At 42.7% G+C, this 27,938-nt stretch overlaps 1 protein-coding gene across 1 annotated transcript in view; it reads right to left on the bottom strand.

Moving 5' to 3' along the window:
- Nucleotides 1–17,771, bottom strand: part of ARHGAP10 (Rho GTPase activating protein 10) — a 314,093-nt gene extending 296,322 nt beyond the window's left edge. Inside the window, exon 1 of the mRNA XM_032412959.1 lies at nt 17,409–17,771. Coding sequence (XP_032268850.1) covers nt 17,409–17,562 — 154 coding nt within the window. The 5' untranslated portion in view covers nt 17,563–17,771. The remainder of the gene's footprint in view (nt 1–17,408) is intronic.
- Between the last annotated feature and the right edge of the window lie 10,167 nt (nt 17,772–27,938).

The following is a 27,938-nucleotide window of genomic DNA, read 5'->3' as shown; positions in this document are numbered from 1 at the left end:
ATAGCAACAAGTTTCAGCAAGGGTCCAAACTGGCATTAACAGTAAAGCATCCATTTCACAAAACAAAGTATTTCTTTCCCTTTAAGGGAAGAACTCCTACAGGCTTGTCATGATAAGACGGGGAAGCTGAAAATGGCAACAGTATCAGGCTGTCCGTACACATCAAACCCACACACCCTTTGGATCACTAACCATAACATTACTTTTTAAATTCTGCTTTGGTTAAAAAGTCAACACCAGTAAGCTTTTTTACTTTTTGTAATACAAGTAGAAGAGTATGGCCACTATTCCAGAGCTTCTGAAAATGATCTTCTTTCCCGTGACTTTTAATAGCTTAAAGGAAGTTTCTATCACCTTCACGGAAATTTTTTTAATTTCCTAAAGTGTGCTTTGCAGACATAACCGCCCCCCCCCCATGTCTTTACAAGATAATTCTGTAAATAAGACTTGTGAAATACTATATCAACGGCAATAATGCATGTTCTGAAAACCACAGGCTTCAGAAATAGTGTGTACCTGGCAGGTGCCACACAGCTTTCTGGCTAAGTGCCCTTGGGCAAGTAAGTCAACCTATCTAAACCCAGGTTCCTAAGTTGCAAAATGGTATTATATCTGAGAATGAGCACCAAACAAGACTGTGAGAAGTAAATGCTAATTCATGTGAAAGGCTTACATGCTCATACAGTAAGTGCTAAAAAATAAAAACCTACTATCTGCTACTACCACAACAACCATCATTATCATTACTCTCAGTAAACTTAGAAATATGTTTTAGTACATCTCAGATATTATTTTCTAACAGCTCAACTGATAATTATGAAGCAAATTAAAACAAAATCTAGTATCTCCAACTTAAAGCAACAGTAACCTACTCATTGCTGGTTTAAATTGAAAATATCTTAAATGCACCTTCATTTAAACAAATCCAACAGATAAAAATGGATATTCACATACACATAGCAAAAATAGGTTGGGAGATGACTATTCATTTTAAAGGAATCATCACTGATCCCTCTTAAATAATAAACACAGTTTAGTGACATCTAAACTATGATTAGATTATATATACACACATAATGGAAGCCCACAGAGTTGATTATATATTAATTCCATTCCAACCTTCCTTCCTAATGTAAATTCTGAGTTTTGGTACACATTCATTAAACACATCAAAATCTGGCATGCATCATTCTACGGTGCCCTCCAACACCTTCCAAAGATCAAATGCTCACTGGTGCTCTAGCTTCCACCATGGAACCCACTCTCTCCCTGTTCCTTTCTATTTTGTTCTCGCCCGTCACATACGTTGAACTGAGGAAGTACATTTACTCAAAACTACACATTCAGCTTTAACACTTTTGAAATGAAAACTTCAAAGTCACAAAACTTAAAGGTCTTTACAAAGTTGCCTCTTTGTTCTCTAGACAAAGAAGCACTTTTTAAACCCTTCTGTTCCATGATTGTCAAGATAAATCAGTACTGCAGGCACTCTGGTAGACACTGCCAAAAGGCAGTGAACCATCTTAAAGCAAACAAAAAACTGTTAACTGTGGTTAAGTGATACATCCGGTTTCTGGATGTAGGACTGCTCATCAACAATTTTGCATAGCCATATAAGCCTTTTAGAAAATATCAATTAAGACATACAGTCAAATCTCAAAGATTTCAGAGTTCACATCATAAATGTGTAATTTAACTATTACAATTCCCCTAGACTAGCAATGAAAAGAAAATAATCCAAATAGGTCACTTACCTACTTTCAAATCTTTGCTTTAAATACTATCCAGCATACACAATAAGATGGAGACAAGGGAAATATTTCCAGAGACTATCATACAATTCAGAAGAAAATAAACTTATTTTTTTATAATAAACTTTTCCAGATGCTTACAGGATTACCTCAACTGATTTCAAACTTAAAATTAAGGCTGGAATATACACAAACAGAAAGAAAAAACACCTGCTCTAATTTCTGTTCAAGAAAAGTTTTCTTTCCTTAAAAGGAAAAAAGAATGTAAAATTGCTCAATCTACTGTGTGAGATGAATTATACTCACCAACATCAGCTTTTCTTAGCAATACTTTATTTCTCCAAAACTAAACAGAAGCACTGTATCAGTGTGAGAAATTTAAATTAAGCCAGCAAATCACTATTTAATTTTTAAAATATTTTCTTGGACTATCACAAATTAAACTATTATTTAAAAAGAAAGTGTCGCAATCACACGGTACTTTAGAGGTTAAATACAGGAAGGCACAGACACCAACTACCCCACTGCATCAACAACCTTAACCTTGTATCCAGGCAAGCTGCACTTCATTTCTACCTCTCCTCTCTCCTGCCCTTCTCAAGTTTGCTTAAAAGGAATCAACCAAGCAATGGGAAAAATAGACGGCAAACTTAATTTTTTTTTAATCATACATCTTTTTTTTAAGATTTTATTTACTTATTTGACATACAGACAGAGCGAGAGAGAGACAGCGTGCTCGTACAAGCAGGGGGAGCGGCAGGCAGAGGGAGAAGCAGGCTCCCCGCTGAGCAGGGAGCCCGATGCGGGGCTCAATCCCAGGATCCCGGGATCATGACCTGAGCCGAAGGCAGACGCTTAATGACTGAGCCGCCCAGGTGCCCCAAACTTTTTTTTTTTTTCATTTATTTATTTGAGAGCGAGAAAGAGAGCAGGGGGAGGGGCAAAGGGAGAGGGAGAGAGTCCCAAGCCAACTCCCCGCCAAGCACAGAGCCCGAGGCAGCGCTCGATCCCATGACCCTGAGATTACAACCTGAGCAGAAACCAAAAGTCAGACGCCTACCCACCTGAGCCACCAGGTGCTCCAAGAGCAAACTTATTCTGACTCACTATCTTCTCACAGTCCTCATTTGCCCCATGAAGCCCCGAGGCCCAGATCAAAACAGGTCTAAAAGTCGCTTTCAAAAATGTAAGTTCTCTTACAGATCAGCAATCTGCTTCTTTTTCTACATTCTACAAATCCCTTTGCTATGAACCTTAGCATTCTGGTAAAGCAATTACTTACTGCCTGCTTCTTCACCCCAGTGGCAGGCACGTGATTCAGCTGGCCCAAGTATACCATCTGCCGTGCTCAGCGGTGGGTCCAGGCTGGGCAAGTAACCCAGGACTGATAGGGCCTTTAGGGAAGGTAACCACATGTCCAGGTTTTCCCCAGGACAATCCCAGTTTATCCCTGTTGCTCTGGCATAATTTTATTTTCACAGAAGTATCTTGATCCCTACCTCGAAGGCAGGGTTTCTCAGCCTCAGCACAATTAACTTTAAGCTGGACCATTCTTCGTTGTACGGGGCTGTCCTGCGCATTGCAGGACATTCAGCAGCACACCATCACTGGCCTCTACCCACTAGCAGCCAGTAGCACCTCCCAATTAGGACAACCAAACATGTCTCCAGGTGGGTCAAATTCATCCATTTGAGAACAAGTCCTCTACGGAAAAGGAATCACTGTTCTCTGGAATTACCAGAGCAATAAGAAAGATAGCCTTAAGCTATCAGCACCATGCAAGAGTGCCCATCTGAGGGTCAAGCCAACTGAGGGAAATGCCCGAGATACAAAGAGTGACCTGATGACATTGTTGGACCCCTGGATTCAGGTACACCTAAAGCAAGCCCCATTCCTCAGACTTCACTCATGTGAACCCAGAAATCTCTTCTTTGCTTCAACTACTTTAAACTGGATTTCTCTCACTTGCAACTGAAAGAAATGAATGAGGATATACAGCATGTTTTATGTCAAAAATTTAAGCTGTCAAGAAAGAAAAAGGGTTCGTGGAGCACCTGGGTGGTTCAGTCGGTTAAGCATCTAACTGCAGCTCAGGTCATGATCTCAGGGTCCTGGGATCCAACCCCGTGTTGGGCTCCCTGCTCAGCCAGCAGTCTGCTTGTCCCTCTCCCTCTGCCCCTCCCCCACTCATGTTCGAGCTCTAATAAATAAAATGTTTAAAAAAAAAAAGAAAGAAAGAAAGAAAGAAAAAAGGATTCAGATTAATTTTGAACCCTATCCTACACCTTCCACAAAAAGAGACCACCAACTCTAGTTCTAGGGACACCAGCAATGAACTTCTGCACTAAAGTCCTAGAGTCCCTCCCTTTGTAGAGCCTGAGAGCCTCCACACCTCACCTCCAGACGCACAGTGTGTCTACACTCAGTGCACCCAGGGCTAAAGAAAGAGGAGTGCCATCTGCACACCACTGCATCTGAAGAGTTACAGTCATCGTAAACAATTCTTTCTTCTAGAATCATTTCTTGAACTTATTAGAACCTAAGCAGATAGCTAGAAAAGAGGATGAAAAGATCTTTTTAGATCGCTGATAATTACTACATTTTAAACTCTTACAGGTTCTATTCCTCCTCCTCTCTTGGACAAAAGGCAAAAATCTAAAGTCCTAGGGTCTCTTCCCAGACGTTGCCAGAGGCATTTTCTTCTCTGTAGGCATCTAAAGACAACCAGCATGATTCCACAGAGATAAAAGAGAAAAATCAGCAGTGTCACTCCATGGGGGAGAAAAAAAAAGGTATTTTCATTTAATACTTTAAAAAAAAAAAAAACAAGTTTAAAGACTGAATAAAGTATTCAACTTTAAGTGCCAGTAGAATAAAAGTCTGGAATTGAGGCATTTGTTAATGTCTTGATGATCGTTTATCCAGACATTTTATTCCTACCTTTTCTCCCCATCCACCTTCCATTACCTAGTCTCGGTTTAACATCTAGATTCCATCCATCCCCCATTTCAAACAGACTGTGAAACAAAAGTCTTACAAGCCATGTATTATTTATTAACCGGAGAAAGAATGTGGTGGTGGGGAAATTAAAACACAATTAACTACTAGAAACTATCTTGCCATCTAACTCACAGAGAAAATAAATCTACTGGTAATAATTTCCTCAAAGTCCTGACACAAATCAACAAATTTATCTGAGTCTGCACCCATCTTTTCCACCCTTCTAGTATTGAAATAGATGAAGGGTGTGTCCTGCCTTCACCTGGACTCTGAATCCCATCTTCTATATTCAGAAGTACTTTGTACTCTGGAATATTCCCTGAACCTTCAGTCTCCTCCTCTCTGCTGGATATCGTCATCAGCATGTTCAAATCTCACCCATTAACCAATAGTTCCAGAGAGCTATCTATACCACAGGTTCATTTATTTCCCTTACACCCTCCCTCTCAACCCTCTGCAATCAGGGTCTCATCCCTGCTGTGCCATAAACTAATCCAGTTATTACCAATGTCGCGGTCCTTTTTTTCCCAGTATAACATACAGTGTTATATTAGTTTCAGGTGTACAATACAGTGATTCCACACTTCCACACATTACTCAGTGTTCTTCAGGACAAATGTACTCTTAATCTCCGTCACCTATTTCCCCCATCCCCCCTACTCCCCTCCCCTCTGGCAACCATTAGTTTGTTCTCTATGGTTAAGAGTCTTTCTGTTTGACCAACGACACTGTCTTAATGCAATGTCACTTGTACTGCCAGTACTGGTTCTCTTTGTAACATGACCTTGTCTCCTCCCTCCTCCTTTCTCCTCCTTTCTCCGTGACCTATGCAACCCTCACCAGATTTTCCATCTCCTCCCTCCTCCCCACCCCATGGTTACTGCTCTCAAACCTCCTTCTCAAGCTCTTCTTCTATCCACCCTTTAGAAGTTGTATTCCCGGGGCGCCTGGGTGGCTCAGTCGGTTAAGCGTCTGCCTTCAGCTGATTGAGCCCCGCTTCCGGCTCCCTGCTCGGCGGGAAGCCTGCTTCTCCCTCTGTCCCTCCCCCTGCTTGCTCCAGCTCTCTCTCAGTCACTCTTTTTTTCTCTCTTTCTCTCTCTCTCTCTCAAATAAGTAAAATCTTTAAAAATAAAATAAAATAAATTTTTTTTAAAGCGGTATTCCCCAGGATTTGCCCAGCCTCCCTGCCTTCTCCCTTTACATTCCTCCTCTGGGCAGGTTTGCTACTGTTACACGGTGTCATTTCCTATCTATATGCTGTGTCTCCAGAATCTTCACCTCCAGCTTTATTCCGTGTTCCTGAAATACATACTTATAAAAAAAAGCAACCTACTGAATGTGTCCACTGGATAGCTGAGAAGCACCTCAGTCTCAACATACCTAGTTCAGAAATGTCTCCTCTCTCCCACAGAACCTGTTCCTCTAGCTGGACTACCTCAGTGAACAGCACCCAACTGCTCAGGGCAGGAACTGAGGAATCACCCTGGGTGCCTCCTTCGTCAACCCCCACACCCAATCACCCACCACAGCCTGCAGCCTCTGTATTCTCCTCCTCGAGAATCTGCCTCTTCTGCTACCAAAGTCTCTGGCCTAGATGGGTGACCTCCGAACCTCCAAGTCCCCTTTCCTCAAATTCACTCTCACAATGGCTGCCTGCCAGAGAAATTGTTCTAAAATGCAATTCCGATGATGCCAATCCCCTGCTGGAAATGTTTCCATCACTTCCTACTGTGCTTCCAGTGAAGTGTGAAGTCCTTAACCGGCTTCACCAGGCCCTTCCCAACCCTGCACGTGCCCACTCTGCAGCCCCATTGTTCTCACTCTGCTCCTGCCTCACTCCCAGCCCACCAGAGCTGTTCTCCAGCCGTGTAGCATATGATCTCTCTGGCCTCCAGTCCTCTTGCATGCATTTGACCATGCTTGAAGAATGCTTCTTCCCTACCCTCAGCATGGAAAGCTCCTAGCCTTCCCAGTGGCCTCAGCTTAGAAGTTGCTACTCTCTTGAAGTCTTCTCTGACTCCCTAGTTAGTCCTGCTAACTAGGGCCACAGCATCCCAATCTTACTCAACAAAGTGAATGACAACATTTAATTAATCTTCCATCTCCCCCACTAGAACTCTGACTTCTGCACAGATACACAGGGTCCCTATTCACTGTTAAACCTCTAGCAACTTGCCCACAATAGGTGGCATTTAATGACTTGGGATGACACTTCCTCCCCACTGTCATAAATGAGGTTATTAGAATGATGACTGTGAATAGATTTTTAATTTTTTGTCTATGCTTAGCAAACACATTCAGGGGTCATTATGAATCAGTTTTCTAAGTGCTTTGGAAATTAACTAATTTACTTCTAGCAACATTTAGGGAAATAAAACTACTATCCACATTCTACAGAAGAGGAAATCAAGGCACAAAGGAGTTAAACAAGTTGCCCAAGATCACATAGTAAATCTGACATCAAAGACCACGCTCTTCAATATTTTTGCTCTGCTGCCTTTGACCTGCATTTCACAAAAGAAAAACAAAACTATCTGTCACAGTGGTGACAGAAGTCCTATCTGCCAGATTCTCCAATAAAAGTAATGACATGTCAATGACACTCCACTCCCTTGTACTTCTTTGGCTTTGTCCCCGAAACTTTCAAGCAAAGAGCTTCAGTAATATGCTGGATTTCAACATGCTAGTACAGCTGACTTCTTCTATTTAATAAATGCGAGGCCTATATTCAGCCCAGTGCTTCAAAATACTGTTAGCCTGAAAGAGCAAGGAACAGGTTTCAGAGACTATTTCTACTATCTCTACTGGTAAAGCCACAGCTGTGTCCAAGTTCAACCAAAGGAAGTCAGAATGGTGCTCTTTTGATGATGGTGATGAGGACAGTACCTACCAGGGGCCAGACACAGTTCTGAGATCCTTTACTAGGGAACATTAGAATTAAATAATACCACCCCATTAGAGTTCCTACTATCTCCATTTTACTAATAACAAAACAGAAAGTGAGATGGGGCCCCCTGGGTGGCTCAGTCGGTTAAGCATCTGCCTTCGGCTCAGGTCATGATCCCAGGGTCCTGGGATCGAGTCCCCCATCGGGATCCCTGCTCGGCGGGGAGCCTGCTTCTCCCTCTGCCTGCCGCTAACCCTGCTCATGCTCTCTCTCTGACAAAAAAATAAAATCTTAAAAAAAAAAAAAAAAAAAAAAAAAGTGAGGAACTGAGGGTTTAAGTAATTTGCCCAAAGTCTCATTTGCCCAAAGTCTAGCAGTCTACACTGCTAAGAAGTAGGGGAGCCAACTTTACAGTCAGAAATAAAAACATTCATCTTCTTAGAGAGTATTAAACATCCTGTATTCAGAGCTGAAGTGACATTACTCTGGATTTCCAAATGGATTTCCTCCAGCCACACACCTCACCATGACCCGCTCCCAGATGGTGGCGGAACACACACCTTGACACCCAAGGGCAGACAGTGCCCATGGGTGAACAAGTCAACAAGGAAGGAGAAATCACACTCACCATTGAAATATTAAGTGGCACAGGATTAACATCTTCCTCAGAAAACACAGGGAGGAAATTCTAGTTCAACCAGGGAGGCAGGCCTCCAGCAGCAGCAACAGGGGTGTGATGCTTATGGAGCTTGGGACTTAGCGATGCCTGCCCTTAGAATGTAAAGTGTCAGGGGTTTTTCGGCATGTGTGTTTGTTTGTTTAAAAGAGAAGGATGTCAAGGCTTCCTCATTACAAAAGATCCCCTTGGCAAGTCTATAAATTAGGTTCCTATATTAGGATAATCAAATAAAGCAGGCTGTGGTTCCTGTTTGCTTTGAGGCCTATCACAAAATACCAACCAAGCCCTGCCTAAAAATCAAGTTCATCTGACCTAACTAGACTGACAGTTACCAGAGTTCTTAATGCACACTGTTGATGAATATAAATATCATTTTTTTTCTCTAGATACCAATATCAGAAGTCTAATTTCAAGGAAGTGAAAAGGCTTTAAATTTTGTTTGTGATTCAGACCAGTGACTGAAACTTAAACTGGTTTGCTCTGATTATCCACACTAAGCTGATAATTTATCAAAAAGAAATTTTACTAAAGGACTTCAAAATTCATGGGTACATTATCTACAGATTGTTGTCAAAGCTACTGTTTTAAAGTTTACAAAATTAATTACAATAAGGCTTTCATGCTGCATAAATTCTCTAAGTTGTTTGGCAATCAAAAAATGCATGACTATATGACACATCATAGAACATCTTAGTTTTATATAACATCTACAAAACATCAATTAACAAAGTCTTCTTAAACACCACTTGGAGGAAAAAGAGCTTGAACTAAATGAAATAGAGGTACAGATGTATCCACATGGATAAATCTCACAAACATGAAACTGAGGGAAAAAAAGAGGTTGCACATACAGTATGAGAACCATTACATAGTCTAAAAACATGCTATTATCTAGGAATTTGTACAGATATATTAAAATGTCTAGAAATAATAAACACCAGATTTGAGATAGCTGCTACTGTTTAGGGAGAAGGACAGGTTGCTACCGGGGAGAGGCAGATAGTAAGCTTTCTTCTAAACCAAGATGCAAATACAGAAATGTGTATTATGAGGTTCTTTATACACACACACACACACACACACAGAGTATAGTTATTAATGAGTTAAGAACCGGGCTATTTCCATATGTTCCTCCAATAACATTTACAACCACTTATATCTTAATGAAAGAACATGTTACTTGAAAGACGATTTATACACAGTGTGCTTTCAATGAGTTAAGAACACAGCTATTCCTATATGCTTCTGCACATACGTTTACAAAAACTTGCATCTTAATGAAACAAGATGTTAGATGAAGGACACAATATACACACTGTAGTTATTATGAGATTCCCTGTATCTTTTTATAAACAATCTCATAATTTTGGTAAGCAAAAAAGCCTAATGCCAAAATATAAGAACAAAATAAAAATGTATTCTACTAAAGAGTGGGACAAGAAATGGGCAGCAAAGGAAGGATGAGGGGAGTGGAGATTAAGAGACAGAGACTGAGGGGAAGGAAATGATACTGTTTTAAAGTAGAGATCTGAATCTAATGGCTTCTAAATCAACCAATCTCTGAATGTCTATACTTATACAAAGTAGAAGCCAGTTTTATTTACAATAATCATCCCGGGGGCCTTAAATTGTCAGTGGTGGCCCTTGTGCTGAGCTAAGAAGAACAGTCTCCCAACTAGATCATGAGGTGTACACACATTCCAGATAACCAAGATTTATCATAATAACTTCCCTTAACACAAGACCGCAGTTACACCCCTTCATGGAGACAGCTAATGATTGCGGTTAAGGGTTTCAGAGCCAGACAAAAGTGGGTTCCCATCCCAGCTCCTCCACTGACAAACTGTGTGATGTGAACACGCTTTCACTCCGTACCTATTCACTGCCACATACGGCCCACCATCACTTAAAGCACGATGTATGGTAACCTAGCAGACTACCCAGCATTTTTATATCCTTCGTAATCCTTGCTTATGACCCCAAAAAACAAACAGAACCATCAGGTGTGATAAATAGCTATTGGAGTCACAGACTCAAAACGGCTTCTTTGGGAATCAGTTGAGGAGACTTTGAGGGTCCTTTCATAGAGAATAGGACTACCTAACAGGTCTCAGGGACAGCCCTCTTGGAGGCCTCTCTGCCTGCCTTTTCTCATTGTGAATTTCCCATAGCAGACACAAGCACTGTCCACTAGTTCTTAGGGTTTCCTGCTGATGAGACACTAACGTTAGTATCCTCTAAAAGTGTCACTGTGACTTTTAAGTACCTGAAGGCTCCAGTCGTTGACGTTATCATCCCAGGACCTTGAGCACAGCTCTGTCACCTTCAACCCCTCCTTCTCAGTCCTCTAGATAGAGGCCGGCTGCTGACTGCTTGAGTCTCAGCTGCAGGTGGCTTGCTAGATCTTCAGCGGCCTTACTGACACTCTCTACTTCATCTTCAAATCTTTGTGAATTGGAAATAAACCCTGGAGAATGTTTTCCCAAGATACCATTTAGCTTTGATTCATCAACTTACTTTCAAGGTTTTTCAGCATCTCGCACGACATTCAAACTTTGGAAGCCTCCCAGCGTTTGTCAAATTTGTATTTCTTGGTCACTGCTAATGAGGATATGAACCAATATACTCTTAGGGGTAATAAGCACCAAAAGGTTACATACTAGTCACTGGGCCAGAGCACCATTTTTCAGACAAGAAAAGGACCTTGATATTAAAACATGTACCTGCGATTTAAATGATACATCATAAGTGTTAACATTTCACATCTGAATGCTTATTCTAAATGCTTTACATGTATTCACTCATTTACCCTATGCGGTGGATAGTATTATGATCTCCATTTTAGAGGTGACAACATAGAGAAAAGCCAAGCAATTTGACCAGGGTCCCACTGCCAGTGAATGGCTGAGCTAGGGTAGGGACCCAGACAGACCAGTACCCTCAACATGTGCTCTTAATCCTCTACCCTGTACTGTATCATCAGCTACTTTAAAAATTAAAACACAAACATGCCCTCCTGACTTCCCCTCTTCCAAAAGTCAATAATGCTCCCTGGTCCCCGCCAAAAAAAACTAAGCAGAAAGGAGGTGGTCAAAGGAACCCCAACAAATGGAAGGACAGGGAAAAGGCAATGTGTCAGTAAGACACAGGGAACACCAGATGACTGACCCATAAAACATTTTAAATGAACATGGCTGGCCAGTAGAGAGCTCTAAACAAGAACTATTCTATAGCGGTGCCTGGGTGGCTCAGTCAGTTAAGCGTCTGCCTTCAGCTCAGGTCATGATCTCAGGGTCCTGGGATCAAGCCCTGCATCAGGCTCTCTGCTCAGTGGAGAGCCTGATTCTCCCTCTCCCCCCACCCCGGTCAAATAAAGAAATAATAAAATCTTAAAAAAGAAAAAAAACTATTCTATATGGAGTCAAGGACCACCTGTAGTGAGTAAAGCATTTGAAGCTCTAAAGCCTGTCTGGGTCCACATCCTAGCTCCAGTCTGATGGTAGTTTTTCTACAGCAAGTCTACATTCATACCAGAGACTGGCCCACCGTACTAAAACCCCAAGTGAGAGCTGAAGATTTATCCCAGGCGATGCCTTGAATTGTTGGTGATCCATGGTGATTTCTTTGGGACAAAAAACACATATGAGTGTTCTTTTCCATTCAGGGAAAAATTATATTTGTAATTTATCAACTTTTTAAGTAACATTTTGTTTCTATACCTCCCTAAATTCCACTGAATAGCAGCATCAGCATGAAATTTACAATTATACTACTCCATCAAAATTGGGGTGTGAAGTAGCAGAAAACAATTCAAACTGGCTTAGGTCATTTAACAATATATCCAGAGCTGGGCTTTCGACATAGAACAATCTGTGGCTCCCACAATGACATCAAAAACCCAGATACAGTTACCTCTGCTCCATAGTCCTTACCTTGGCTCCACTCAACGGTCCCAAGACGGTGGTAGCAGCTCCACGCAACACAACCAGATAGCATAGAAGAGTAAAGAACCTTTTTTTTTTTTTTAAAGATTTATTTATTTACTTGAGAGAGAGAGAGTGAGCACGAGTCGGGGGGGCAGAGGAAGAGGGAGAGGGAGAGAGAATCTAAGCAGACTACAAGCTAAACACGGAGCCTGACACAGGGCTCGATCCCACAACCCTGAGATCATGACCTGAGCCAAAACCAAGAGTCGGACGCTCAACCAACACTGCAACCCAGGCACCCCAAGAACCCTTTTTAAGAGTCTCCTCACACAAAAGGAAATCTTTTCCAAAGTCTCCAGCTGCCTTCCTCTCATGTCTCACTGGCCAGAACTGAGATATATCCTCATTCTTAAACCAGTTACCAGCCCAGAAAATAAGTTCACCATAACTGAGTTAGAGTTCTGGGACTCTTAAACCTGACCACATGTTTTTATAACTGCCCAGATGATTCTAAAGATCAGCTGGTCTTGAAAAACTTAGTTAAACTAATCAGAATTAGCCCTAATCACCTTTCCCTGCATCTCCTGGGAAAAGGTATAGACACCTGAACAAAATTCCGATAGAGAAAAATAATGCTGGCTGGGCAAACAAGAGAGTCTACACAACCACTTCACATGTGTGTTTGCAAAACACTTTCACATAAAATCACTGGATTTTATTCAATCCTCAGACTGGGCTTTCTGCTGTAGTCCCATTTTACAAATAAGGAAACTGAGGCTCAAGTTTACAACGTGAAATTCTTTTAAGTCTTCCAAACTTCTGTAGGCTTCAATGCAATAGCAACTTAGGAAATTTCCCCTAAAAGGGATTATCATTTGAACCATTTCTCTAAAACATTAACATAAAGAAAGCAAAAAGGAACTTTTACGTTGTCCTGAAGAAAGCAAAGCAAAAATCAAGAAAATATTAAAGGAAAAAGCAAAGCGAATATTAAAATACCAAGGCCTTAAAAAAAAAGTACTAAAACCAAGACTTGGAAGACTCCAATTCTAGTCCTGTCTGCCACTCACACCCTTCTCCATGTCTGTGCTTAGAGCAGGCTCACTTATGAGGGGCTCTCCAGCTTAACACACACACCAAGAAAGCTAGACAATCTAAGCTTAATAAAGAGCATTTTACATAACTGTATTAAGTGCTTAATAATTCTAAGGACTATTCGCTTTAAAAAATTTTTTTTTCCTCTAAACAGAACAAATTCCCTCAAGATGGCCTAATGTAAAATTTGTGGAAAAGCATATATGGCCTATTTCTGTTCCTGGCAGATATGCTAAACATTTCTATGAATCATAAGCATCTGAAACTATACAGACAGTGCATGAAAGGTTTACAAAAGGAAAGACTATTAAAAGAGGACACTGGTTATTCTAGGAAAGGAAAGGTGTGAAAAAGAAAAAGGACTAAAAAATCAATTTAAACAAAGAGTCCACTGAATTGAGTGAATGATCTCCAAATGTGCCACATAAGTCAATGATCCCAGACTTCTCTCTGGAGCTCCCGCCTACCCCCACTGCTATGTCCAAATCCACCCTACACACAGATGTCAAATCCTGTCTCGAAATCAACTCTTTCCCATTATGTCAGCCTTCTGCTGACAAACCTCAGTGATTCTCCACAGGATAAAGTCCACATTCCTAACCTCGCTTTTATGACCCTCCATAATCTGAAACCAACCTCTCCCTTTATCCCATTCCTAACTGGTCTCCTCAGGGTCCTCAAATACTGTGGTGTTCAGGTTTCTTCTCAGCTGTTTTCAATCTGACAAGTTCTACAAGCTTCTACTCCTTACTTAAAACAAGTTCCCAAACTGCCAGTCACATGTCTTCATTCTAACCTACAACAAACTCTTGTTTCTGGCAAAGTTAGAATACTTGTTCCTCACTCCAGTTTTAAACTTTTATTTATTTTTTAAACATTTATGTATGGGGTGACTGGGGGGCTCAGGTCATGGTCTCAGGGTCCCAGGATCAAGCCCAAGTCGGGCTCCCTGCTCAGCAGGAAGTCTGCTTCTCCCTCTCCTTCTGCGGCTCCCCCTACTTGTGCTCTCTCTCTCCCTCTCTTGCTCTGTCAAATAAATACATAAAGTCTTTAAAAAAAAAAAAAAGATTTGTTTATTTGAGAGAGAGAGTACGCACATGGGGGGTTGGGGAGGAGAGGGAGAGACTCTCCAGCAGACTGCGCTGAGAGCAGAGCCCAACTCGGAGCTCAATCCCAGTACCCTGAGACCATAACTTGAGCCGAAACCAAGAGTCAGTCACTTAACCAACTGAGCCACCCAGGTGCCCCTTAACCTTTTAAATGTGTGTGTGTGTATATCCTTTGTTTCTTCAAGAATTTAGCACAATGCTATAGGAGTTCAAACACATTCCCTAGATTGGACTGAATTCAACTACAGGACGATAAACTCAAGGACAGGGGCCTCTGCCTTATTACCTCTTTGTATCTCAATCTCAGTATTTAATGAATCATAGATGCTAAATATTTGCTGATTGCTGCATCACTGAACTCAGCAGTAAGCCTTCAAGTCCCACAGAGCCACCTCCAATTTCTTTAAATATTTATGGATATTCAAAGCATCAAGACATCAAAACTACATAAATCTAACAAGTATTTAGTGCATGCAGGAGGCATCTTACAGGGCAACTAAAAACAGAAATCTCAAACTCATAATTCTGAAAATGCACCAAATGCCATTTATGCATAACGGAGTATAAGACGTCTGAAAATATAATCAGTCTGACCTAGTTGATTGCTATTCTTTCTGCAGCTCCTCCCCCCACCTCACGTCCTTCCTTGACTTCTTGACTTGCAGATGTTATATAGAAAGGCTCAACTGGTTAGGCGAACGACTGACCTACACTGCAATTTCCAAACACTGCAGGACCTTACCAGTGCCTCTAAGAAGTAGGACAGGAGAAACTGAACACAAAATAATTAAGTGGCCTGTTCAGCTGTTGTGTGGCCAGGCCCTAACAGGAAAGGTGAATTAAACGCAGGTGTCCTGACTTAAGTCAGGTGCTCATAGTCTTTGATAGGAACTAGAACTAAACTTTGAGGAGCAAGCTGGGCAAACGCAGGGTCTTTCTAACTTGCCTAAAGCATGTGAGCTAAAGCTGTATTTTTGCTGTCTTCTGGGAAAGACTTTAAGTTAATCAAACATGATGAGAAAAAAGATACTTTCGGGTTGCTCTCTTACTCATGATTATAAATTGTGTTTCTTATGGTAAAGGACAAGAACCAAAAGGAGTAAGACACCAGTTGACAAATCAAGAAAGTCTACATTCTGGGGAGGAAGGCGACAGCTGGCCTCCCAGATGCACCAGCTGCCGCTGGAACACCAAGCATGTGTCCTGTTGGCAGAAGAGCTAACATGCAGTCACATAAATAGCTTTCTACCAGTGGCCAAACTGGCTTTGCCATCTGCCTCTCCCCATACCAAAGCCTCCTTCCTCATCATCCTAGCTTCAGAGGGAGCTGCTACAGCCAGTAAGAGAGAAGGTACACTCCCCAGGCCAGTGACACTGGTTAACACCAAGCTACAGAAGGAAGGAGTCCTCTCCCTCATGTTCTCGCGCACGCGCGCGCGCGCACACACACACACACACACACACACACTGCCCTTCTCCTCACTCCTGCCTACATATTTATAACCCCTCCCTACTTCCCACCCAACACATATACCTAATGCCAAGGCACTGGACAGCCATCAACCAAATAAGCCCACTAGTCACTACCGCAAAGTGATTCCCAATCCTCCTTTTGCAACACCAACAAGGTCACAGAACCAAAAGGAACTTTGGACATCATCCAGAGGAGTGACTTGCTTCCAAAATTACAGGGATGGCTCACTAAATTCTTCCCATTAAAACTTATTTCAACTCATTAAGTGAATATTTACTGTTCCAGGCACTGTGCTGGGTTCTTGAGAGTTTGTGCAGTATGTTTTAATCTTCCTTAATGCAAAATGGTGGTAGTGGGGGAGAGTGATATGGGGTATTTTTCCCAGAGGTGAGGTCTACAAACAAGTGTACAAGGGACTAACTCCCAAAGCTGGGAATTACCGAACTGAGAAACTAGAGAAGCGATAAAGACCCTAACAACACAGACTTGTGAGGCTTGGATACTGCCCTGCCGCTTGTCTGCGGTCTTCTTAAGAAGAGAGGACACTCAGAGGCCTCCTCGGAAGGGCTATGGGCTACAGGTGTGGTCCAGCCGCCCAGCCCCCCCCTGGAGCTAACCCCCCCCCCCCCCCCATCCAGCAGCATCACCAACCATCAGCCAGAATCTTAGCCCTTCTCCCTCCTAGAAAAACTCTTCTCAGATACAGATGTATCTATAGAGATCTATTTCTCCGGTGGCCACTTCCTAGTTTTTCAAAAAGCAGAAAAGAACCAGGGAAGAAGGCATCAAGCCCGACGTGGGTGAAATTCCCTGGTGGCAGGCAACGCTGGCTCAGGCCAAAGGGTAGGCTGTCTGCTCACCCTGACAAGTCCCACTCTTTGAACCAACTCCCCTCCGCCTGCCTCCCCCCCCCCCCTTCACTCTGCTACACCACCCCCCCCCCCCAGCGCAGAAGGGAAAGAATGTGCGGAAAGCAGCACGACGCCGGGTGGACTTTCTGGTTTAGCACAGTGAAGGACCTGGGACGAGACTATCCGAAAATATCGGAAAATGACACGGTAAGGCTGCAGTGGAAGAGACTTTTGAATAAGTCAGCACGCAGCAGGTTTTCAAAGAATCTCCAGGGAAGTCCTCTGGAGAGGTCACAAGGCAAAACTAGCGAAACTGAGCTTGAGGGTGCAATCCCACCTGACCCCGGGGCGGGCCGGGCAGGGAACGCAGGCACCGAAGGGTACCCGGCTGCGGGCGGCGCGCTCCCACGCACAGCCGCGGGCTCTGGCCGCTGGTAGAGGGCTAGGGGCGGGAAAGGGCACTCGCCACCCGCTGCCTGGGGAGCCGGGCAGGAGTGAGCCCGGGGCCTCCCGGTCCCCAATCTCCTGTTCCGCGGGCGGCTGACCCGGGGCACGCGACTGCCTGTCTCTCTCCCGCAGAGGCTCCTCCCGGCCTCGCCGCGCTGCAGCCTGCCCCGCGCCCAGGTCCCCGCTTACTTTTGGTCGCTGCGATGAGGTTCTTCCCGTCCTTGATGAGCTCTTTTATGAACTTGTTGGTCCTCTCCAGCTCCGCTTCGTGGGCGCGGATCCTCTCCCGGAACCACGGGCTGTCCAGGTAGCAGTCGCTGAACTCCAGCGGCTGCAGCCCCATGACCGCCGCGGTCCACCGCCCGCCCGCCGCGCTCTACAGCCGGAGCCGGGCTTCGGGGCCGTGGCCAGGTGCGGGGTGCGCGGGCAGGAAGTCCCGGAGAGGCTCGCAGCCCAGGGCGAGCGCAGCACGGACGTGTCCCTCGGAGCTGAGCCCGGCCACCGAGGCGAGCGAGAGAGCCGCGGCGCCCCAATCCCGGCAGCCCCCGCCGAGCCCCGGGCGCCCGCGGCCCCGCCCCGCCCCGCCCGGCCCGGCCCCCGCGTCGCCGACCCTCCCCGAGGCGCGAGCCGCCCCGCCCCGGGTGCCTCCCCGGCCCGCCCCGCGCCCCCGCCCCCGCTCGCCCCCTTCTTGATCCTCCGCCTTCCTTCTTCCTCCCTCCCTTTCCTTCTCTTCCTTTCCCCAGTAGCCTCTCCCTTTTCTTCCTCCACGCGCCGTTGCCCCTCCTCTTCCTTCCGAGCCTTACTCGGTCTAGAATTTCGTCCCGCGGCTCTCCTCCACCCCAGGGGTGCGTGCCCCTCCCCTTTCTTCGGCTCCCCTTCTTGGGGTGACTCAGAGTCGGCTCCGCGAGGCCGGGACCTCGACCAGGACCGGGAAGGGGCGTCTTAATAGCAGTCTCTAATCCCCTCAGCCGGGAGACAGCGCTCAGATGTCTGACTTGGCGAGGGGAAACGATTGACTCGTTGATCTCATTTATCCTGGGAGCGACCCTGAGCTGTGAAAGTTCTCGCACGCGGGGCACGCTTTTCCTTATTCCCGCTCCTCATCTCAAGTAAAATGCGTGTTAAATCTCCGCTTTAATTGAAAGTTTTACCCGAGCAGGGAGAGCTTGGGGGCCGACAGGTCCTATTACACTCTTCTGCGTATCCACACTGAACGATTTGGAGGGAGGGAGAGGGTGGATAAACCACTGAAGAGTTGTCTCCGTCGTATTCAGATTAACTTTGCTTGGGTAGGTGGAAATGATCTTTATTGTTCTAAAAATAACTACTGGAAAACAAATGCCAGGTTTCACGAGGTGGGGGTGACGAACAAGTGAGAATTTATGTCAGCACACATGGAAAAGTATCCTGTGTATTCTGAAACAGAACTCAAATGTGTTTCCAAAAAAACTAAGACATTTTAAGTAATTGAGATTTATACTTAAATCAGTCGTTCATTACAGTAACTTTTTATAATGGCAACTAACAATTTATTAAGCAATTATGTGCCAGGCACACACCAGGAACTCTACATACATTTTTTACAAGCTCTCAACATATGTTTACCTATATAGGTTTATTAAAGATGTTAATATCCTCCAAGAAACTTCAAACTGATTCTTTAAAACGTTCAGACTCAGCTCTGGGTAATTAAGAATCTGTTTGGACAGCATGTTGTTGGAGTGTAACCCTCAGGAACAAGTTAAATAAGCCTCCTACTCAATGAGCTCTTTTGTTACAAAATAGGACCACGTGCGGCAGACCCACGGAAAAACAGATAAACATTATTGCTTTAATGTCCATCCTCCAGAGAGTTCAAAATGTTTTACAAATAACTTTTAGGCATTGAAAGCTTCAGTTCCTACTAAAATCAGCAGGGGGCTGGATTCTACAGAGAAGAGAAGAGGCAAATAAAGGGGAAAAGACACAAGAATAGAAGGGATGTAAACAAACACTGAGGACCTGGCAAAACAGAAAAACTGACTCAGTCCTCTGGACAAAACCCTAAACTTATCCTCATAAAGAGGGGCTGCTGACACTCCTCAATGTGTTAAACATAAAATTAACATGAGAGCCAGCAACTCCACTCCCTGGGTATATACCCAAGAGAAATGAAATCCTATGTCTGCACAAATACTCGCTCACAGTAGCGTTGTTCATAAGAGCCAAAAAAATGGAATCAACCCTAATGTCCAACAACTGATGAATGGAGGGATAAAGAAAATATGTGTATCCATACAGCAGAATATTAATCTACTAATTGAATATTAATAGAAAAAAAATAAGTGCTGATGCATGCTACAACACAATGAACCTTGAAAACATGCTAAGTGAAAGAAGCCAGTCACAAAAGACTACATATATTATCCAATTCATGTGAAATGTCCAGAAAAGGGAAATCAGTAGAGACAGAAAGTAGATTAGCTGTTGTCAGAGGCTGGATGGTGACGTGGGTGTAGAGTAAGGGTTTCCTTTGGGGATGATGAAAATAATTTAAACTTAGATTTTGGTAATGACTGCACAGCTCTAACTATACTGAAAATCATTAAATTGTACACTTTAAATGGGTGAATTTTTTTAGTATGTGAAGTACCTTAATTACAAAGTTAAGAAAGGGGGCAAGGGGCTGCTCCAGAAGTGCCTCTTTCCTTACGGCTTTCTACTCCCAGCCACAAAAACTCTGGTTCATTCACTGTGGCCAGTTCTTCCTTAGATATTTAGATATTTGGAACAAAATGAGTTGTTTAAAACAATTTTATAACATCACAAAAACATTGTTAGTTCTGTCTTTGCACACGCACAGCCCAAAACAGTGTTAAAGAGCAGGTGAATATGAATCTTAATTCAATACTAAATAAGTCTACTGTGATCACCAAGAGTGAAAGGCCTAAGTAGTTTAGTTTTATTCAATTACATCTTGTCTGGTGCCTAGTAGAGATGATCAGTAACTGTGGAATGAATGAGAAGTATGGCCAAGTGAAGAGAAACATTATGGTACAATGGATAGATAGAAATTTAGGAGCTCCTAGTCACCTTCACTACTTAGTAGTCATACCAGCTTGGCAAAGGTAAATTTTCTCTAAATCTCAGGCTTGCCATCCATGGCACGGAGATGATGATTTTGCAACTGCAAGTTGGTTGAGGAGATTTAATAAAATTGTTTTTGTAAAGCACCTGCTAAAGTTATAATACTGATGATCAGGAGAAGGAGGAGGAAGTTGGGAGGGTAGGCTGAAAAGAGGGAGGAGGAGGAAGAGGAGATGAAGATTACATTCCATCAATATGGGGGAAGGAGGGGCAGGGGAATCTATTATCCTAAAATCACATAAGACAGAATTCAAGGAAAGTCATCACAAAAGCAGATACTACGGGGTTCCTAGGTCTCATTTTTGTTCGTTCATTCATTCATTCATTCTTCCCACAAATATTTGTTAAGTTTCTATATGTATTATGTACCATACTAGGTGCTGGTGATACAGCAGTATACAAAACAGACAGTGTCTGTCCTCATGGTGCTTTTGTTCTCTGGAGGGAAAATGACACAGTAACTACCCCCCCCCAAAAAAACGCACACACATAAATATATATCTAATTTAAAATGAAAGTGCCATACAGTTAGAGTAAAGAGTGTGTGAGACATTATAATTGAGGACCTGAAAAAAATCGAGAGTCGGGTCAGGAAGATTTAATGAGAAGTGTCATTTAATCAGTGACCAGAAGAATCAGTAGGAATTAACCATTAAATAGAGGGTTTTGAGAGCAAAGTAGTCCAGGCAGGGAACCAGCCTGAGCAAGCCTCTGGAATGGGAAAGAATCTGATACATTCAAGAGACAAAAAGAGGTCAGGTGGGTGAAGCATAGTCAGTGAGAGAAACTGGCTCAAGACAATACAGGGTGGTGGAGGGGAGGCAGGGGGCAAATTTCACAGAACTTCATAGGCCATATTTAGGATTTTGGATTGTATTGTAGTGCTATTGGGAGCCTTTGAAGAGGTTTCAGCATGATGGTGATGTGATCTGGTTTGTGTTTTCTCTCTAGCTGCTGTGTGGAGAATGGGAGTCCAGAGGGATGACTTTTGGAGTGGTGTGGGCAAGAAATGTTATAGCTTTACCCTCTAAGTAACAATGGAGACAGAAATAGATCCAAATATATTGTAGAGGGAGATTCTGGGAGTTGACAATGGCCTGGATATTAGAAATGAGGAGGGTGTCAAAGATGGCTGCCAGGCTCTTGTCATGGTAAGTAAGGTGGGTGGATATGAACTTCACTGAACATTCACTAAAAGGAAAACAGGGGATAAGAAGTCCATGTGGTGGTGGTAATTAATGATGACTGGGATGGGCAAGATCAGTTTCCGTTTCAGACTCATTAAGTTTTTAGATGCCTGGAGACATTCAAGTATGTATGTCAGGTAAGCATTCTTATACTTTGCTAAATGCTTGGATTAGTTAAGGATTTGAAACAATGCAAATTGGTCAGGTTCCAGTGTAGATAAAACAGAGGTTAATACAGATGAAACCTTCCCTTTATGTAGGTTCTGCTACAAAAATGTTGTCTTTCCCTGATGAGTAACAAAGTTGCCACATATGAAGTCAAACAGGGCTTCTACTTAATCTTTGGATATGTTTCAGGCTGAGTCAGTTAGAATTAGGCTCAGACATATTGTAACAGAAAAATCTAAAATAACAGTAGTTTATACCATAAGGAGTTTATTTCTCTCTCATGTAAAAGAAGTCCAGAAGTAGTCTAACATGATTCCACAGTCCCCAGAGAAGCATTGGGTTCCATCCTCAGTTTCACCTCAAAATACAAGGTGGCTCCTAGAGCTCCCTCTGCGAAGGAGGAAGGGAAAGGTTAAAAGTGCATCCCGCCCCCCCCCAAGCTGAGTCAGCACTTTGTTCCGCCTTCCTGCAGGTCTTAGACATTTTTGCTATTTATTTCATTAGCCAGAACTTAGTCACATGGCCACACATCACGGCAAGGGAAAATGGAAAATGTGGTCTTTTACCCAAGTACACTGCCACCTAAATCAAACTTGAATTTTTTTACAAAGAGAAAAGGACAATAGATTTTGAGCAGGAACCTAGCAATCTCTGCTGCAGAGATTATGATACCTTTATGAGTGAGGCACATAAATTATAGCTATGGCAAAACATAAATGATATAAAAAGAAGAAATGCAAGATAAATCTTTGAATGTCTTCCAAATTGTATCAGGCTGCTTTATCTCACAAGTATTAAGGGGGGAAATGCCAAAATAATATAAACAAGAAATTATTGGACCATATCACTAAAATCCTCCTTGGAGAGGTAAGACAGGCTTTTCTGTTGATTTATCTGCTCAGCTCTGCACCAGCTGACTATTGACTTTAGCTTCTTGGAAGCTTCCTTTCTAAGAATCGAATGGCTTCATCGTTTCCAGATTTACGTATAAGCAGTGCCACTTCCTGCACTAGAAAGATGCTCCCCAATCACAACTACTTCAATCAGGGCATCAAACCAGTTTAGGAGACTGCCATGCCCTATCTCAATTAAACCTGGAGGCTTCTCCCTGAAGTGATCACTGAGGCAGGGGTAGGAGTAATGCCAAATAGCTTAGGCCACCCAGGGGCAACCCTTTGAGCTGGGGGAGACCAATGCAGGTAGGCATCATGCAATCCATTGAGGGCAGAAATAAAACAAAAAGGCAGGGGAAGGGCAAATTCCCTCTCTCTTTTTGAGTTGGGATGTCCATCTTCTCCTACCCCCAAACATTGGTGCTCCTGGTTCTCCTGCCTTCAGACATGGACTGGGACTTACACCACTGGCTGTCCTGGTTCTTCAGCTTGCAAATGCAAGACTGTGGGACTTCTTGGTATTGTATATATACATCCTTTGAGCTGAAGGTGGGTTAATTCACCAAGATATGATAATGCTATACAATAAGTTGGTAAACTAGGAATCTATAAAATATAATGATGAAAGTTGTACAACAATGTGAATATACTTAATTCCACTAACTTATACACTTAAAATGGCTAAAAATGGTAGATTTTACATTATGTGTAATTGACCACAATAAAAATAATATATATATTTATAACCACAATAAAAATGTCTAATTTTATATATCCCAGTGGTTGGTTCTGTTTCTGCGGAGAATACCAATATACTCTGTATCTGCCAGGAATGCAGTGGGTACATGTGTGTGCCTCTAAGGGTAACAGAGTACCCACCATATGCCAGGGAAGACCCTAGAACGAGGAAGACAACAGCAAACAAAACAAGCACTTCTGTGAAGGGAACAAGTCATGCCCTCATGGATTAATAGTCTCCAGTCAGAGAGAAAGAACATGTAAAATAATTACAAATATAAATATTAAATGAAATCACTGATAAGTGCTAGGAAAGAGCTGTACATGATGCTATATATAACAGGAATTTGGCCTTTTCTGAGATGTTAGTGAGGAATTAACAGTCGAGCTGAGATCTGAAGAATGAGGAGTTAATGGGTATGGGTGAAGTGGATATGACCTAGAGAGGGGAGAAACATGCCCAGCAAAACCTTGGTCAGAGAGCTAGTACAAGAAACTGAAAAAGGTTATGTGGCGGGAGCACCGTGGGCTGAGATACAGCCCCTGGAAAGGGAGTGAGTGCCTATCCATCTGCATCTGCACCAGGCTTAGCTCTTTTCCTCCAGATCACTGAGAATGGGTTTCAGAACCCCCTGGGGTTTCCTGCTTGCTTTTAGGGGATGCTCACCTTTTCCAGCACCTTGAGACATAACTTGGAAGAATTTAGACCCCAAGAAAGTACTAGAACTATTCCACTTAAGATAGTCAACAAATATTGGGGCATCTGGGTGGCTCAGTCAGTTAAAACGCCTGACTTCTGTTTAAGTCATGATCTCAGGGTCCTGGGATCCAACCCTGTGTTGGGCTCCCTGCTCAGTAGGGAGTCTGCTTCTCCCTCTGCCTCTGCCCTCCCCGACTGGTGCTCGTGCGCTCTCTTTCTCACTCTCTCCCTCTCATAAATAAATAAAATCTTTTTTAAAAAAAAGATAGCAAATATTAAGTACCTGGAATGAGCAAGGCACTGTGCAAGTGCTGCGAGAAATACCAAGGTGAGACAATTGCTAATCTCAAGGCATCTACAATCTGGTGTACTCTAGCCATGGGGAATAAGCGACACAGGGATAATTATAAAACAAAGCACACTGCTGCTTCTGAAGAAATCTAGGACTCTTCTCACATTTGGAGTTAGAAGAACCTGGCTCAAGAAAATGTGGGTCAAGGCACTCAACAAGTACCTTCCTTGGGTGGAGTGCCCTGTCAGTGAAATCACTGCTTTTCCTGCCCCCCAGGTTTGGAGATACTTGGCATGGAGAAGAGGGAGCTGGGTATATGCTATTATATATGCTGATACATATATATCAGCAGGCACTCCCCACTGCCCACAGATCCCTCTGGCAAATGCTGCCCTCTTTTCTATAACATGTGAATCAATCAACCAAAACAGAGACCTTGCATTTCATTTCACCCAGATAGCAATGGATATTTAAAAAAAAAAAACATTAGTAGAAGGAAAGAGGAGAGCTCTAAAGAGTATGCTTTTCCCAGGACCACAAATGCCCCTGATATGACCCAGAGAGAGGTTTCACAGGGTGACCTTCAACCGGGCAATTATCCAGTCACTGGAAAGCCAGTCTACAATGACTAGAGGCATACTTTCAGAGTCCATCAGCACTTCAGTAAAATAGAAAATGAAAAAAAGTTTAAATACTCGTGTGTTATCTTTTGACCCAATAATTCCAGGCCTGATTATTTGTCCTAAGAAAATTTTTTTTTTAAAATGTATGTGCTTAGGGCTATTTGTTCCAGGAAAGAAAACAAAAGGAAGCAATCTAACAATTGGAAAATAGTAAAATAAATCAGCACATATCAACTCAACAGATTCATGAGTACATGAGCTTTGATGCCTTTTTTGCTCTTACTGGTGGATACTGGCATTTTGGGATGCTGAGCCTTCATTCCCACTTCCCAAGAGCATCCTGATTTTCACCTGGGTAATTATTTTCCCACATAGCATGGAGTTTTGGTAAAATTCATGTGCCTGCCTCACACTAGGGAATCCAAAGAGATCCCTGGAGATTCCTTCTGCTAATCCTTCCTCTCAGACCTGCCATTGCCAAGGGCGGGGCACATGCCCTAAGCTCAGCCAGCCAGACTCTTTTTCCCAGGACTTTGATTCTGAAGCATAGTAAAGCACTGACAGAAGAAACAAAGTTCATCTGTTTCAGCCAAGAGTGTCAAAAGAGACCTGCTGCCTGGCAGTCTATCCAGCTTCCTGTTCTAAGGCTGGCATGCCAAGCTGTTGTCCTTTCACAATTTTCCCCTGGATATGTCATTTTGAAATAAAGTTTTACTATAAATAATTGCATTGAAGAGATTGTTGTTTGTTTGTTTAATTTTTTATGTAGGCTCCACACCCAGCACAGAGCCCAATGCAGGGCTTGAACTCACAACCCTGAGATCAAGACCTGTGCCAAAATCAAGAGTAACACGCTTAACTGACTAAGACACTCACGCACCCCAATATTGAAGAGATTTTTAAAATTAAGCCAAGATGGGTTCCTGGACCTTCACCCCATATTTGATCTCCTGTCATGGTCTCATTTAGTAGTGCATGACACACAAGTGCAGTGAACAGAGTTCTTACTTTGACAAGTAGGAAATCTGAAAGGTGACCAAGGATAACCTCTCTCTCTTTTTTTGACCTTTCCAGAAGCAATGTAACCAACACACTTTCAAGAAGGGCACTTACCAGTCTAATGAAGCTCCCTGGGATATGATCCAGTAGGGACAGTTACAGTTACAGTTATAGTTACTCCTTCCAGCAGTTTACACTGCTACTCTTGCTGGCCCTTTGATATATCAGCCAATTTTGGAACGGCCCATGCAGTAACCTACAAGATGAATGAAGTTGCCAGGTCATCAGGTCAACATGATTCATAAAAACTTTCAGGTTAAGTATAATATACAAAAGAAAATGAGGGCTTACAAGAGCTACCACAGAGCATATAGAGAGAAGTCTGAGCTCCATGGCTGTAGTTACATAACTAAATACTTTACTGTTTGGTAACTTTTTTTTATACACACACACTCACACACACACAAAAAAACTTTTGGCAGGAATGAGCTAAGAGAGAGTGCATGTCTAATGACAAATTAAGTACTGATTTCCCATTTCTCAAAAAAGTTGCTAATGAACATGTCAAGTGTTTGTCAATATTTATCATCCTCCATGGGGCATGAACAGTGACACATGAAAACCAGAGGGTCCAATGCCACTAAAACATTCAGCATCTACTTCAAAAGTTAGAATTTATTAAGAAAACTGGGCCCAAAGACGGCAATTTAACATGTTAACCACAACAGAGTGTTTACATATTACTCTCTTGCGACATGTGACTTTTCACTTAGATCAAATTGCTACTCTTCTAAATTAATTGTTTTCACTTATTCCAAGATTTCTTGTGGCATTACATAGAGTGAAACATTCATGTGTGGCCTTCACGAATAGGAAAAAAATGCAAATAGTTAAACAAAGCCAACTTTGTATCAGTAAGGATACAAAGGAAGAAGCAGAACTTCTAGTGCTCCCCTCTCTCTTAGGTAACACAGGAGGAATGTACTTGTCACCCTCCACCATGTTATTAGCTGTAACCAAGTTCTTAGAAGTGGCACGTGCCATTTCCAGGCTGAAGCATTTGATTTTGCCTCAAGCACTTTCTTGCCCTGCCTCAGTAACCACGCAAGCTATGAAGCGATTATACGACTGGGTCTCAATTAGCCTGAACCTCTGAAAGGCTGAGAAACAAATATATGCGCTGACTGGCATAGAATATGTAAGTTGAGTGAGAAGTAAACTCTTGTTGTGTAAGCCACAAGATTTTGGAGTTGTGACCATGGTACAGCCTGTCCTATTTCTAATAGAGAAGAATTCTAAGATAGTAGGAAGGGGGAAGAGTATTGCTGACGGGATTGAAAAATATACAGCAAAACAATGGCAATATTTTTAAATATTTTTTTAAAGATTTTATTTATTTGTCAGAGAAAGAGAGAGAGAGACTGAGCAAGCAGGGTGAGTGGCAGGCAGAGGAAGAAGCAGGCTTCCTGCTGCGCAAGGAGCCCAAAGTGGGACTCGATCCCAAGACCCAGGGATCATGACCTGAGCCAAAGGCAGATGCTTAACTGGCTGAGCCATCCAGGCATCCCTTTAATATTTATTTTTAAATTTTTGTTTAATGGGTACAGAGTTTCTGTCTGGGATGATGAAAAATTTCTGGAAGTAGTAATGATGGTTGTGCATTATGAATATACTTAATGCTACTGAACTGTATACTTAAAAGTAGTCAAGATGGTAAATTATATGTTGTGTATATTTTACCACAAAAAAAAAATCACCAATATAAAGTTTTTCTACCAAAATCTTCCAGTAATTATAAGGGTTGGAAAAACAGTCATTCATGTATTGTTTTTGAAAATATAAATAGGTACTTCTTTCTGGAGGACATTTTGGTGGTGCTTATTAAAAGGCCTTTGAAATATAATGCCATTTAAAAAAAGAAGAAATATGATGCCATTGATTCATCTATCCCCCTTCTGGGAATTTGACCTAAAATTTAAAAAATAGTAATTTA

The sequence above is a fragment of the Phoca vitulina genome, unplaced genomic scaffold, assembly GCF_004348235.1.
Source record: "Phoca vitulina isolate PV1807 unplaced genomic scaffold, GSC_HSeal_1.0 scaffold14, whole genome shotgun sequence".
Classification (NCBI taxonomy): Eukaryota; Metazoa; Chordata; class Mammalia; order Carnivora; family Phocidae; genus Phoca; species Phoca vitulina.
This window is presented reverse-complemented; position numbering and strand designations above follow the sequence as displayed.